This window comes from Malaya genurostris, chromosome 2 (assembly GCF_030247185.1).
Source record: "Malaya genurostris strain Urasoe2022 chromosome 2, Malgen_1.1, whole genome shotgun sequence".
NCBI classification, from domain to species: Eukaryota; Metazoa; Arthropoda; class Insecta; order Diptera; family Culicidae; genus Malaya; species Malaya genurostris.
This window is the reverse complement of record NC_080571.1, coordinates 81,234,963-81,246,794: the sequence shown is the minus strand read 5'-3', so window position 1 is coordinate 81,246,794 and position 11,832 is coordinate 81,234,963. Positions and strand designations below refer to the sequence as shown.

General features: G+C 36.9%; 1 protein-coding gene across 2 annotated transcripts; it reads right to left on the bottom strand.

The window, feature by feature from the left end:
* Nucleotides 1-3,390: 3,390 nt before the first annotated feature.
* On the bottom strand, nt 3,391-11,709 carry LOC131429479 (tubulin alpha-8 chain-like). 2 transcript variants are annotated; one of them, XM_058593618.1, is made up of 7 exons: nt 11,571-11,709; nt 10,851-11,512; nt 10,583-10,788; nt 10,314-10,516; nt 9,984-10,248; nt 3,639-3,728; nt 3,391-3,539 (listed from the first exon to the last, which is right to left on the bottom strand). In XM_058593618.1, the coding sequence occupies exons 1-6, from the start codon at nt 11,571-11,573 to the stop codon at nt 3,688-3,690; spliced, it is 1,380 nt and encodes a 459-aa protein (XP_058449601.1). In that variant the 5' UTR covers nt 11,574-11,709; the 3' UTR covers nt 3,391-3,539; nt 3,639-3,687. The 2 variants fall into 2 exon arrangements, with proteins under 2 accessions (XP_058449601.1, XP_058449600.1); XM_058593617.1 differs by lacking the exon at nt 3,391-3,539 and having other exon boundaries at nt 3,546-3,728.
* Nucleotides 11,710-11,832: the final 123 nt, after the last annotated feature.

Genomic DNA, 11,832 nt, shown 5'->3' with positions numbered 1-11,832 from the left:
CTGTAGTGAACGAAAACTGTCGTCAATTCAACAGATCCCACTTCTATCACTGCCAAATTTGAATGTCTTTAGGAAAATTCTGGCTCTTATTCGGAATGCAAAAGCTCGGCCATTTATTTACAATGCTTATTTGTTGCTAAAGTGCATTTAGAATTCTGAATACAGATAGAGATAGGGCGGGTAAGTTTTCAGGTTACCGATTTAGAGCTAGGAAAGCTCTAAATCAGCTAGCTGTGCCTGTAAGAGGTTATTTTACTGCATAAATCAAGTAGACCTAGATTTCCCACTGTATAGAGAAACCGACAGCTTCCACTTTTTCCACTGAGCACAGTGGTTGTATGAAATGCGCAGGCAACTTTAAACCTAAGACAAGACGGGACAGCTGGCTTCTTATTTTTATTTTGTTTGCTTTCCATGGACCCTGCTGAATTAATAATGATAGTTAACTGTATGTGACTAGCAGGGATACCAACTCAATTATCAAATGTATCCTTCAAGAAGTCTTCGCATGAACAATCGAAAGTGCATAATTTGTCATAAAAAGTACGAGAATTCAAAATATTCGTCCTTATTCTGAATAACGACGTGTCGTTTTTTCGATCGTATTTCATTCGTATTCCCTATAACGCCAGCAAAATCAAAGGTAGCTATGATTCGATCGAACCACATTCGATCGAAATATCAATACGTCGTTATTCAGAATAAGGGCGAGGATTCGACCGAACCATATTAGATCGAAAAACCAATACATCGTTATTCAAAATAAGGGCGATTTTGACGAATGTCTGATTAAAGTAGTGAACATACGGTATCAAAGTAATCTTGGAAATTCATACCAATCTACACTGCCCATACTCGCATATCAGTCCCATATTGATTTTCGCCGATTTTTAGTTAGCTTCAGGAATGAAATCTATCCTCAATATACTCTCTGAAATTGCAATAAAAGTTGAGGGTTTGTTCAGTAAAATGTGAAAAAAATATCAACTCATGTCTGTCCCATGCGCAAAGTACCCGCATATCAGTCCCATTCAGTGTAAATTTCAATAATTTCATTTGTTGCAATATTGAAATAGCAAAGGTATATTACCGATATTTCATGTAATGATACCATGATTCAGCATTAGGTAGCACAATAAATCAAAATATTCGGAAATAAAATTTTGATCGTCTTTTTCTCGACATGCCGATTTGCCATATGGGACTAATATGCAAGTATGGGCAGTACAGAAAAAGAAATTTCTACTGCTTTCACAAACAATATATAACTTTCCACATCAGTTTGCGAAGCTGGCATCGCTGGTGACTAGCGGCATTGGAAGTGCAGCCAATTTCTTTTATATATTTATGCATGTTATTTACATACCATTATTCAAATAATATTACTTGTCATATTAAGAAAAATTTCGTTGTATTTTGTGTGGTATTGAGCCACCCAACATTTGAGGATTTTATGAATATTTATTTAGAGTACCTACAACAACCGCAAAAAAACCTCATAACCGAAAGCAATAAAAGCATCTATAACTTTTTGGTATCTTATGTTGTTTTCGCTTGAGAACACTGACACTGGCCCAGGGTAGTTTCATCAAACAAATACTTTTCACGAAACTGTGTTAATTTAGCACTTAGCAACGGGGCTTTGAGCAAACTTGATATAACAACCAGGTTCGAAACTGACTCGATTTTCAGTTCAACAACGTTAAAACTAGGTTCGAAACTAGCTTCAAACAAACGGTTTGACAGCAGTTAGAGTGGAAACTGGGTTAGGTTTGGCACCAAGCGAAAACGACATTAAAGTGTGTTAACTGTTGAGGCTGATTCGCAAGTCATAATAGTAAACGGCAGAGATGTTTTTGTTTCGTCTGGTGTTCAATTTAATACTATATTTTTCATAGCTCGCCTGCAATTTCTTTCGAAAGTGGAAGTTGACAGGTGGCTTATTGGCCGTTATCAAAAAAAAGCGTGATTTTGAGTTTAAATCTCCTTTAGGCATTTTCACTAATCTTGCTGCAAACACTGCGAAATACGATCAATACGTCGTTATTCAGAATAAGGGCGAATACTGTGGTAACAAAGTACAACAAGGAAAACGTCAAATGGAGTCAAATGGAGCCAAGTCCGTAACGCAAGCTGTCTTGTCTTGTCTTAGCTTTAAACATACACTTTGAAGGCATTTACGCATTCAGTTTCCGTGCTTTTGATGTTTGAGGTGGCTCTATTACATTTCCGTTACACCCGGATCTCTGGGTTTATTTGCTTCATGTTTACTACCAATATTCTAGCTTATTGCTGATTGGTTAATACAAAATTATACGAGAAAGAAAAGAACTTTCACTCCACAACCGCTCATAGACAATAAAATAACTATCTGTTTTTGACATCTTTTTCATTAGTTTTGAGATCTTAATCCATCTAGTGCCTTTCACTTCACATTTAAAAAGTTTCATTAAAATATTCATAAGATGCCCAAGAAACCAGAAGTTCCACAATTACATAAAACGATAATACTTAAAAACATTCTTGGTAGCCGGCTACCCAGAGCAATAAACACATGATAACATTATTAAAACATTTACTAACAAAGTATCCTTTCCTGTGATGCATGTGGGAATGCAGAGGATTCCTCGGTTCTTAGTAGCAACATGCATCGAACTAACAATCCTTTCCCTCCCAAGTAGATCTGCATTCGGACGTGGCCGGCGTCGGTATTGATCAGCATGCATGGTTCAATACAGTTTGCACAGTGTGAAACAATGTGTTATTCCCAAACATGTTGCTTCAAAAAATCATTTTGCAATCTCAATTGGTCCAGATCAATAACGGAGTAGCAACACACGGGCGGTCTCTAATGCTAATGCTAAAAATGCTAAATCGAGCGAGTGGAATCAATGAAAAAACGACAGCAGTCTCCTTCCCAACATATCACATCTTTTGCAAATAGATTGGATCATTTTTTAAATCAGTCTTGAGTAGAAATTATCGCCCTTATTCTGAATAACGGCGTATTGGTTTTTTGATCGAATATGGTTCGATCGAATCCTAGCTACCTTTGATTTTGCTAGCGTTATTAAGCATACAAATGAAATACGACGTTATTCAGAATAAGGGCGTATATTTCCATTCGTGCAAAACAAATGATCATACTGAAGACGTGAGCTAATGACGTTTTCATTTTTAAATTGCACTACACCGGTGTAGCTAAGGTTGCACTGAAACTGTTCGTTTTTGCCAATTGCACTATACCAGTGCTACACTTTTTCTGCATCGATACCACTGGTGTAGCACACATCAAAAGTTTAGTGTAGCTCTGTGCAATAGAATCGTTTATTGTAGTCAATGCTTATTGATTATGTTTTCGCCATTTTCGTTCGTTTATTCATGCCTCCATATAACATTGCACCGGTGCAGTGAAAATTAAAAACGATGAAAGTTTCATTAAAATCGGAGTATGTAAAATTAGATGACCTGTTACCTGTTATTGCGATAATACTATCAAAACTAGGGACGTGTGCTTTCTTCATGTCTATTCAATTTTTCTTTCGTTTGTTAGATTATTAGTAGCGTAAATTATTTAAATATGAAATAAAAGCATATTTCAAACATACTATAGTGGATAGAAACTGTCGTCAACTCACTAGTTACTATAGTTATCGCAGCCAAAGTTAAATCCGAAGCGCATGTGAATCAAAATTCTTCCATGGATTCTTCAGGGGCTGTTGACAAATCTGAAAAATAATATGATTCGTTGGTTAGCATATAAAAGGCTACAAAGCATAATCGGAATTTATTAGTTTCCAGTTATAGTTATAGTTTATGCCTGCAGCACAGACTAACAGACATAACACTCAAATTACATTCTTTAATCATGTTAACGGTCATTTCGAATATTCCTTTAGTTGGGACAGTACTCGAATATGTCATGATGGTGCCACGTTACCCTATAAAAAACAATCAGTCTGTCATCTAGACTGTGTTTATGTCTCTCATTTACCCACAGAGTTGCCATTCATACAGAATTATCTGCAATGTACTCATTTATATACGTCCATGCGGATTTCATGCAGGGCACAGATTTAATACATATTGCCAAAATTAAATACATAATTGTGCCTACTACCAACTAGTGAAAAAACTTCTGCATTACGCAAGGCACCGATAGTAAGTTGTTCGCGCAGGTGAATATAGGTGGAGCTAGTGTCCTACGGGCAATTATTTTTAGAAAAATTTACTTATATCTGTTAGTCTGTGCCTGCATGCTTTGCTCGTCTTATATATCGTTAGATAGACAAATAAATATCGAAAATACATATTAGTACTAGATGAACGATAGAGAAGACAATGTCATCTAATTCTTGTTGAAACTTGTGGTGGCAAAGCTTCAGAACGCTATTTTCAACGTTTCGGAACAAGGCGATTTTAATGTTATTGGCAAAGAATAAGCAAATCGGTCAGAAAAATTTAAACCATGTTTGAAGATTATTGTACAAAGATAAAACACAAACACAACAACAAAGCCATTGCCGATTACCTGAGACTTATGGAGAAAGTTCAAAAGTTTGGTATATTGGTTCCACACAAAATGAACGAATGATGGATGGAAATTGACAAGCATCAAAATAGAGTGCTATAACGTGATGAAATCAGAAGGGAGTATTGTGCTACGAGCTTCTGAAGCCCGGCGGAAGATTCATACCACCCGCTAGTTTTTCAGCATGACAATGCTCGTACACTTTCAAGGGGAAAATTTCGAAGGTCAATATTTTTCGCCATCATTCTTGAATTCTCGATTATTTTTTAGGTAAAATACCGACACTTCTAACTTGCGCAACAACAACAACAACACAGAAAAAAAATTGACAAATTATTTAGAATGCAGTTCATTTCTCTAGCGTTAACATTTTGGACAAAAACTTTATTCTCGCACTTTATTCAGGTTAAGTGTTAAGGTGAAATGTAGCGTCATAAAATGCGCGCAAAATTTTATCCGCTTCAGATGAACGAACCGTCGCACAAAGCGAACCAAGAAAAACAGACACATAGAAACAAGAACTTTTTTCAATGATTGAGCGCAGTGGGCTTGCCTTTCGTTATATTGGCTTGTAAAAAAGACTGGACGTAATGGATTTTTGAATTCTTCACACTTTGTTTGTATATCAGGTTAATGAACGATAATACTTGGCTTGTATTCATTTCATTCAGTAGCTTATCAATGTTGAAGTTTTAGTTTTGCTATAAAAATTGCTATAATCTAAAAGAATACCTGTTTTACGATATTACACAGCCAAGCATTATTACTTCAGCAACATCAATGCATTGAACCAGACCCTGTCAGCTTGGAGCGAAGTCAATCTTCAGTTCAGCAACGCCATCGCACGGCATCACATTCAACATATCATGTCAATTGTATGGGTGCGCAACCCTGCTATTTTGGCGCGCACGAATTTGACATTTTTCTCCCCTACTTCTATGTATAAGATTCGATGCGGGCTCGCCTGGGGGCGACATGCTCGCGAAAAAGGATGTTGCCAATGATTTGTTCGAGAAATGTGAGAGCTGGATATCTTGTTAATATGATGTCTTTGATTGAACTCAACAGAGTTGGTCATTATTAGCATTATAAATGACAGCTACTTAGAAAATAAACAATTTCTTGCAATACCCATTTTATTGTATTCAAATCGTCTTTATTTCAACACAAAACCCAATACTGCATAAATTCGCGTCGATATTTGATATGTAATTTTTGCTAACGATATAATGCCACCGTGCCCACCGTGCATTTCTCACATCACCTCAATACGAAACAGCAGCGCGCAAGCAATAAAAAAAATGCAGAAAAGTTTATCTAAACTTTTTCAAATTTCGGTTGTTTAGACTAAAATTTTATAATTTTGAGTTGCATTTTCAGATTCTTTGTGAAATTCTGCTACAAACACTACTTTTCAGTTCTAAAATCATCCCCGTGGGACGGAACAGTGACCGTTTATACATTTCAAAAACCAATTACGGCTCGGCAAAGCAAAATTTCAAAATTCTAAGAATACTTAGTTATGATAAATTTGATTTCGAAAACTTAAGTGTTTTTGGTTTTTCGAAAATCGGTCTAGTTTTTGAATAATTGATCAAAAACGCGATTTTCGCATTCCGCTACATTTCACCTTAAAGCATGTTTTAAAAAGATTGTGCAACCAAAATGCGTCAATGGCAGTGGGGAGAATCACTTTTTGACGAGCAAAAGTTAAATTTTCGAAAGATGTAAATCGTAGAAATATTCATTTAACAATTGATAATTAGTAAAATCCTTGAAAATCACTGGTTTTCATATACAGGTTTGTGTGTAATGCGGGAAATGGGCATTGCAAATAATAATGTCGCAGAAGTCTAACCAGGTATAAAATGTGCAATACAAATTTTCGAGATTTTTTTCGGTGTTTGAAAATAATTATCACAAAATTCGGTACTAACATGTGATTAGGGAATATTGTACGATAGGCCCACTTGAAAGTTAAAACAAATGCACATTCCTCGAGTTTTAAAGCATATGGTGAATGATTTCACAGATTGAGCTTCCGTCTACGAGATTATATCGATTGTTGTGTAAATTAAAATTATAGTTCCGAGCAATAAGCATTATATTTTGTAGCATTCGCAAGGGCCTATCGTACGATATGCCCTAATCACATGATAGTACCGAAGTGTTATTTTTAACAATGGAGTAAACTCTCGATCGTGATTTTACCCAAAAGTGAATATTTTTCGCAAAATGGTTCACAATCTCAATAAATTCACCTATGTGTATTCAGGATTTGCTTATGACCGTTTCGTTCGATAAAACAACCTGAATCTAGGTAGTTAAGTTTCCTAAGGCAAACATTTTCCAAGAAACTTTGTTCGAACTTAGCAATGGAGGTGTAATCAAACCCAATTTGACGCAGGTTCGCGAGAATACCCCGAAAGAGTGACGACTTCTCATCCGTAATGTTTTCAACAATTTAAAACATTTAATCCGAAATGTTGGCAGTGTCGTTAGCTTTACTGTGTAATTCACAGGTCGTTTGCTCGTTTGGAACTGGAAGCTGGTAAACAGAATGAGACGCTAAAACCCGGGCTCGCAAGTTGCATCGCGAATATATGACGAAGTTTTCTTGTGTGATGATGGACGATGAAACTTATGTGCTGGAAGACTTTTAGCAGCTTCCTGTTATGTTTTTTAATACTACTAGGCAACAAAACGGCATAGAGTAGCATTCTAGAACGAAGAAAAATGCCAAGTTTCCCAAAACATATTTGTTTTGGTAGGTCTAATTTAGTAACTGTAATTAGTCTATTGATGACTACTAATGCCTATTTAAATGAATGAAAACTGCATCGGGAATTGAACTAACTGAAAATTTGTTTTTTAATCTTTAATCTGTCCAATTCTTGTTCCGAACAAGCCCTAAGAATCAGGTTCGAAACTGACTCGAATTTCGGTTCAACGACGTTGAAACTAGGTCCGGAACTGACTTCGAACATACGGTTTGATAGTTAGGATAAAAACTGGGTTAGGTTTAGCATCAAGCGAAAAACGATATTAAAAATGTAGGGAATACAGCTTTAATATCTTATATGTAATTCGATAGTTCCACGACAAAAGGGCCTAACTGCAAATGACAGTCTCTCTTTGTTTACTTTTTCTTTCAAGATTTACCAGATGGATTTTATATTTCACGCCTTACTCTTCGCAAAATTTCAAGTTAAAACTACAATTTATATTGGAAACTTCTAAAAAGTTGCAGTAATGGCTCCGTAATAGTCAAAAGAGAAAGTATACAAAGAGAGGCTCTCATTTGCAGTTAGGCCCTTTTGTTGTGGGACTACCGAATTAACCAGCAATTATTTCGATCCATGGATTGACAGATAGACGTCAGTTAGCTGGATCACACTGAGTTTATTCAGTTTGGCGTCAACCGTTTTCGTGTTAGTGTGTAGTGTTTACTGATTTTTTTTAAAATTTCCTGATTTAGGGTGTGCATTGTAATGACGGTCTGGTAAAAGCTTTCAAACGTTCATTTCGTGCTGAATCCACTGATTATCGAGTGCTTTCGATTACATGGACTATAAAGTAATGATTGCGTCTGGAAAATGAATTGTCTACCCAAGCAGCCAGAAGTTCAACAATCACTTTAAAAAAATCCACTTTCTTGCTGCTTAAAAGTACACGCCGAGCTTTTGAGAACTTAAAAGTACAGATCAAGTTCCGCGTGAACTTTCTAGCTGCTTAAGAAAACACGTGGCAATTTTTCGCTGCATAGAAGTTTAACAATGTATTCTGGAGGCAGTTTAGAAGTTCGTTCGGTTGCGTCGTGTTGATAATTACTTAAAAAATGGGCTGCTTAGAATGCTATTAATGTAAACTCGAAAATGTGTTTAGTTTTACGAGAAGAATGAACTGTTGTGTTGCACACTGTAGTCGCACTAAGCATTTCTATCCAAACTTTAATTTTCCGGTTTCAAAAAGATCTGGTAATACGTCAACAATGGATTCGATTTTGCGTCCAACATGAGATATTTCTTGTTTTGTCATCAAAGCTCAATTGTTTTTAAGCATTAATATATACTAAAAAAATGCATTCACCGAAACATTTTTCATGTTTATTTCAAATCAAAAACCGAGTCTAAAAATTTAAATTCAATAAATATTTTTTTCTTAGCAAAAACTAACTTACTTGTTCTGTACTTCGAACTGTCAAAGTTATTAAAAAATCTGTAAATATGGCTACACTGTAGCCGATACGTTGAAGCTTAGAAGTTCGTTCGGTTGTGTCGTACGAACTTTGAAGTGTGGATAATTACTTAAAAAATGGGCTGCTTATGCCGTTTTTCATTGAAAAACACTGGTGGCGTGGATTGCTCTGATTTTGCACTTTCGAGCAGAAATGCATCATCCGGACGGTGTTTCATTGCGATTTCTGCTAGAAAGCGCAAAATCAGAGCAATCCACGCCACCAGTGTTTTTCAATGAAAAACGCCATTAGAATGTTATTGATGAACTTTGAGTGCTGCTTAAGCCAAATCAGTCCCTTTTATCCCAACTTTTGGTTAGTTGGGTTCACTTGGTTTTCACCGTGTAGTGATACCGGTAATTAGGGCCAATGATTTTAAGTCGGTCACTTCATCGTGACTTGATACAAAAACTAATGAATGTTATTCCAAATCAGAAATTTGGAATTGCAGCTAAAAGTTGAAGTTACACAACTGTATAGAAAACTAGGTAAAAATTAAGTTGAAATGGATAATTGTATAAGCTGTCAAAAGGTGTCCGGCTTAGCCCCGGTCTCCCCAGCATATGAAAATATTAGCCTGATCACAACAGTCCAATATCCTAATTGAGGTTTGATATATGAAGGAATGAGCCATTGTTGGGATCTTGTATAGGTTATTCTTTAATAACTTTTTCCACAAACGTCAAATAGTTTTGCAGTTTTGAAAAGTTTTCTTCGTTAAATTTGCTACGAAAATAAGAAAGGCGACAAGAACTTTAGAGCCTAGAGAGTGATTTCCTTTTCTTTTTTTCCCATACAACCTTGTCTTATTTCAACAAATACACTCCATACACGTCAACTCAACCTAGCAATATGTTGTTTTCGCGGTAAGTAGTATTTAATAAGTCGAAATAATGAAAAGTCGATACACTAGTAATTTCATTTTTGCCAGGTGCCTGCACTGTCGCTCTACGCATAATTGTCCCATGTTTCATCGGATTTCCTGTATATATGGGACAATTATGTGTAGAACGGTAGTACATTATAAAGTGATTTACCTGAATTATTCACCCTTATTCTGAATAACGCCGTATTGATTTTTTGATCGAATCTTACCTACCTTTGATTTTGCTAGCGTGATTAAGAATACAAATGAAATACAATCGTAAAATTCTTCGTTATTCAGAATAAGGGTGAATAGCTACGATTGATTACCAGAGCAAACTGCAACCTAACCTTCGGAATCCTTCGACACTTCATAATAGTCCATCTCCAGGGCGGCCAAATTTTCCCGTGCTTCCCGAAACACCTGCTCCTCCATGCCTTCATTAACGTACCAGTGCACGAATGCTTTTTTGGAGTACATCATGTCGAATTTGTGATTCAACTTTTGCCACGCTTCGGTAATGGCCGTATTGGAGGCAAGCATCGACACCCCCCGGTGCATAGGCGCCAAATCACCATCCGGTATCGTGACCGGGCATTTCTGATTAATACCGATCTGTGGGGAATGAGACCCAGCGATTAACTTATGTTAGCTACTCAACCAGTAACAAACGGTCAAACCTTGAATCCAGTGGGACACCAATCGACGAAACAGATAGTACGTCGAGACTTAATGGTAGCTATTGCACTATTGATATCCTTTGGTACTACATCGCCACGGTATAGCAAGCAACATGCCATATATTTGCCGGTACTTATGTTACATTTAACCATCAGAGATTCTTGCTCAAAAAGCTGGGAAGTTATGTCCGAAACGGTTATGGCTGGCAATAGGAAAATACGAGCTTATTATTTGAAGCTAATTCTGATTTCGGGTTAAACACGCTTACAAGTGTGTTTCGCTTTTTCCACTGGGACCAAAGGTGAAAAAGCAGCCAAGGGAAAATGAATACGGGGGTAAGGTACAAGATTGGTTTGAAACTCGTTCATATCGACATTCAAGGCGCCACCAAATCGTAAGGATGCCGTTATACTGGACACGACTTGACTGATTAGTCGGTTCAGGTTGGTGTACATCGGTCGTTCGACATTTAATCTGTTGGAATAGAAGTGATTTGACGCTTGCTAGCGTAAAAAAATTATAACAGATATACATACTTGGTTTGACAAATGTCGTATATCGCCTGGTTATCGACCAAGAAGGTGCAATCAGTGTATTCCATCGATTCGTGGGTCGTCAGTACCGAATTGTAAGGTTCCACAACGCTCGTGCATATGTGCGGCGAAGGATAAATGGCGATTTCGAGCTTGCACTTTTTCGAAAATGAATCGGCCAATTTTTCCGCCAACAGAGATGAAAAACCTGAACCCGTACCACCACCAAACGAATGAAATGTGAAGAACCCTTGCAAACTGTTCGATTCCTCAGCCATTCGTCGAATGACATTCATGGTACTATCGATTACTTCCTTCCCGATGTGATAATGGCCCCGAGCATAATTGTTTGCCGCATCCTCCTTTCCACTGATCATGTTATCGGGATGAAACAACTTTTGATACGGGCCGTTCCTAACTTCATCAACCACAGTCGGTTCCGTGTCGACTAAAACTGCTCGTGGCACGTACTGTTCTTTGGAAGTTTTTTGAAAAAACGTGCCACAGAAACTGTTCTCGTCATCGTTGTTCGGTTCGACCGCTTCCTGCAATAATCCGTCTTTTCCGATCTTGTGTTCCATCAGGTAAAGCTCCCAAGTGGAATTCCCGAGCTGGATTCCGGCTTGACCAAGGTGAATCGATATGGTTTCGCGATTGCTGAAGCTCTGCAAAAAAAAAACAAAGTAATCTTATTAAACCAAATCGTAGAGTTCATTTAAATACCATTTTCAGATTTTTCAATTTTTAATTTGAATTTTCTGAACTTGAATAATTTTTGGTTCTTGCGAGAGAAAAAAAAATGTTTGCTTCACTTGAAAATTTGGAGAAGAATGAAAATCTAGAACGCTCTTTTATCCTAGCCTACTGAAATGTGTTCAAGTTTTAGTTTGGCTGCGTACTTGTGGAAAGCATGTTTCACTATCAAGCAGTAGAAAAACATGATTTTGTTATTAAAATAGTTAACCACTATCTCGTTACAAAAGTT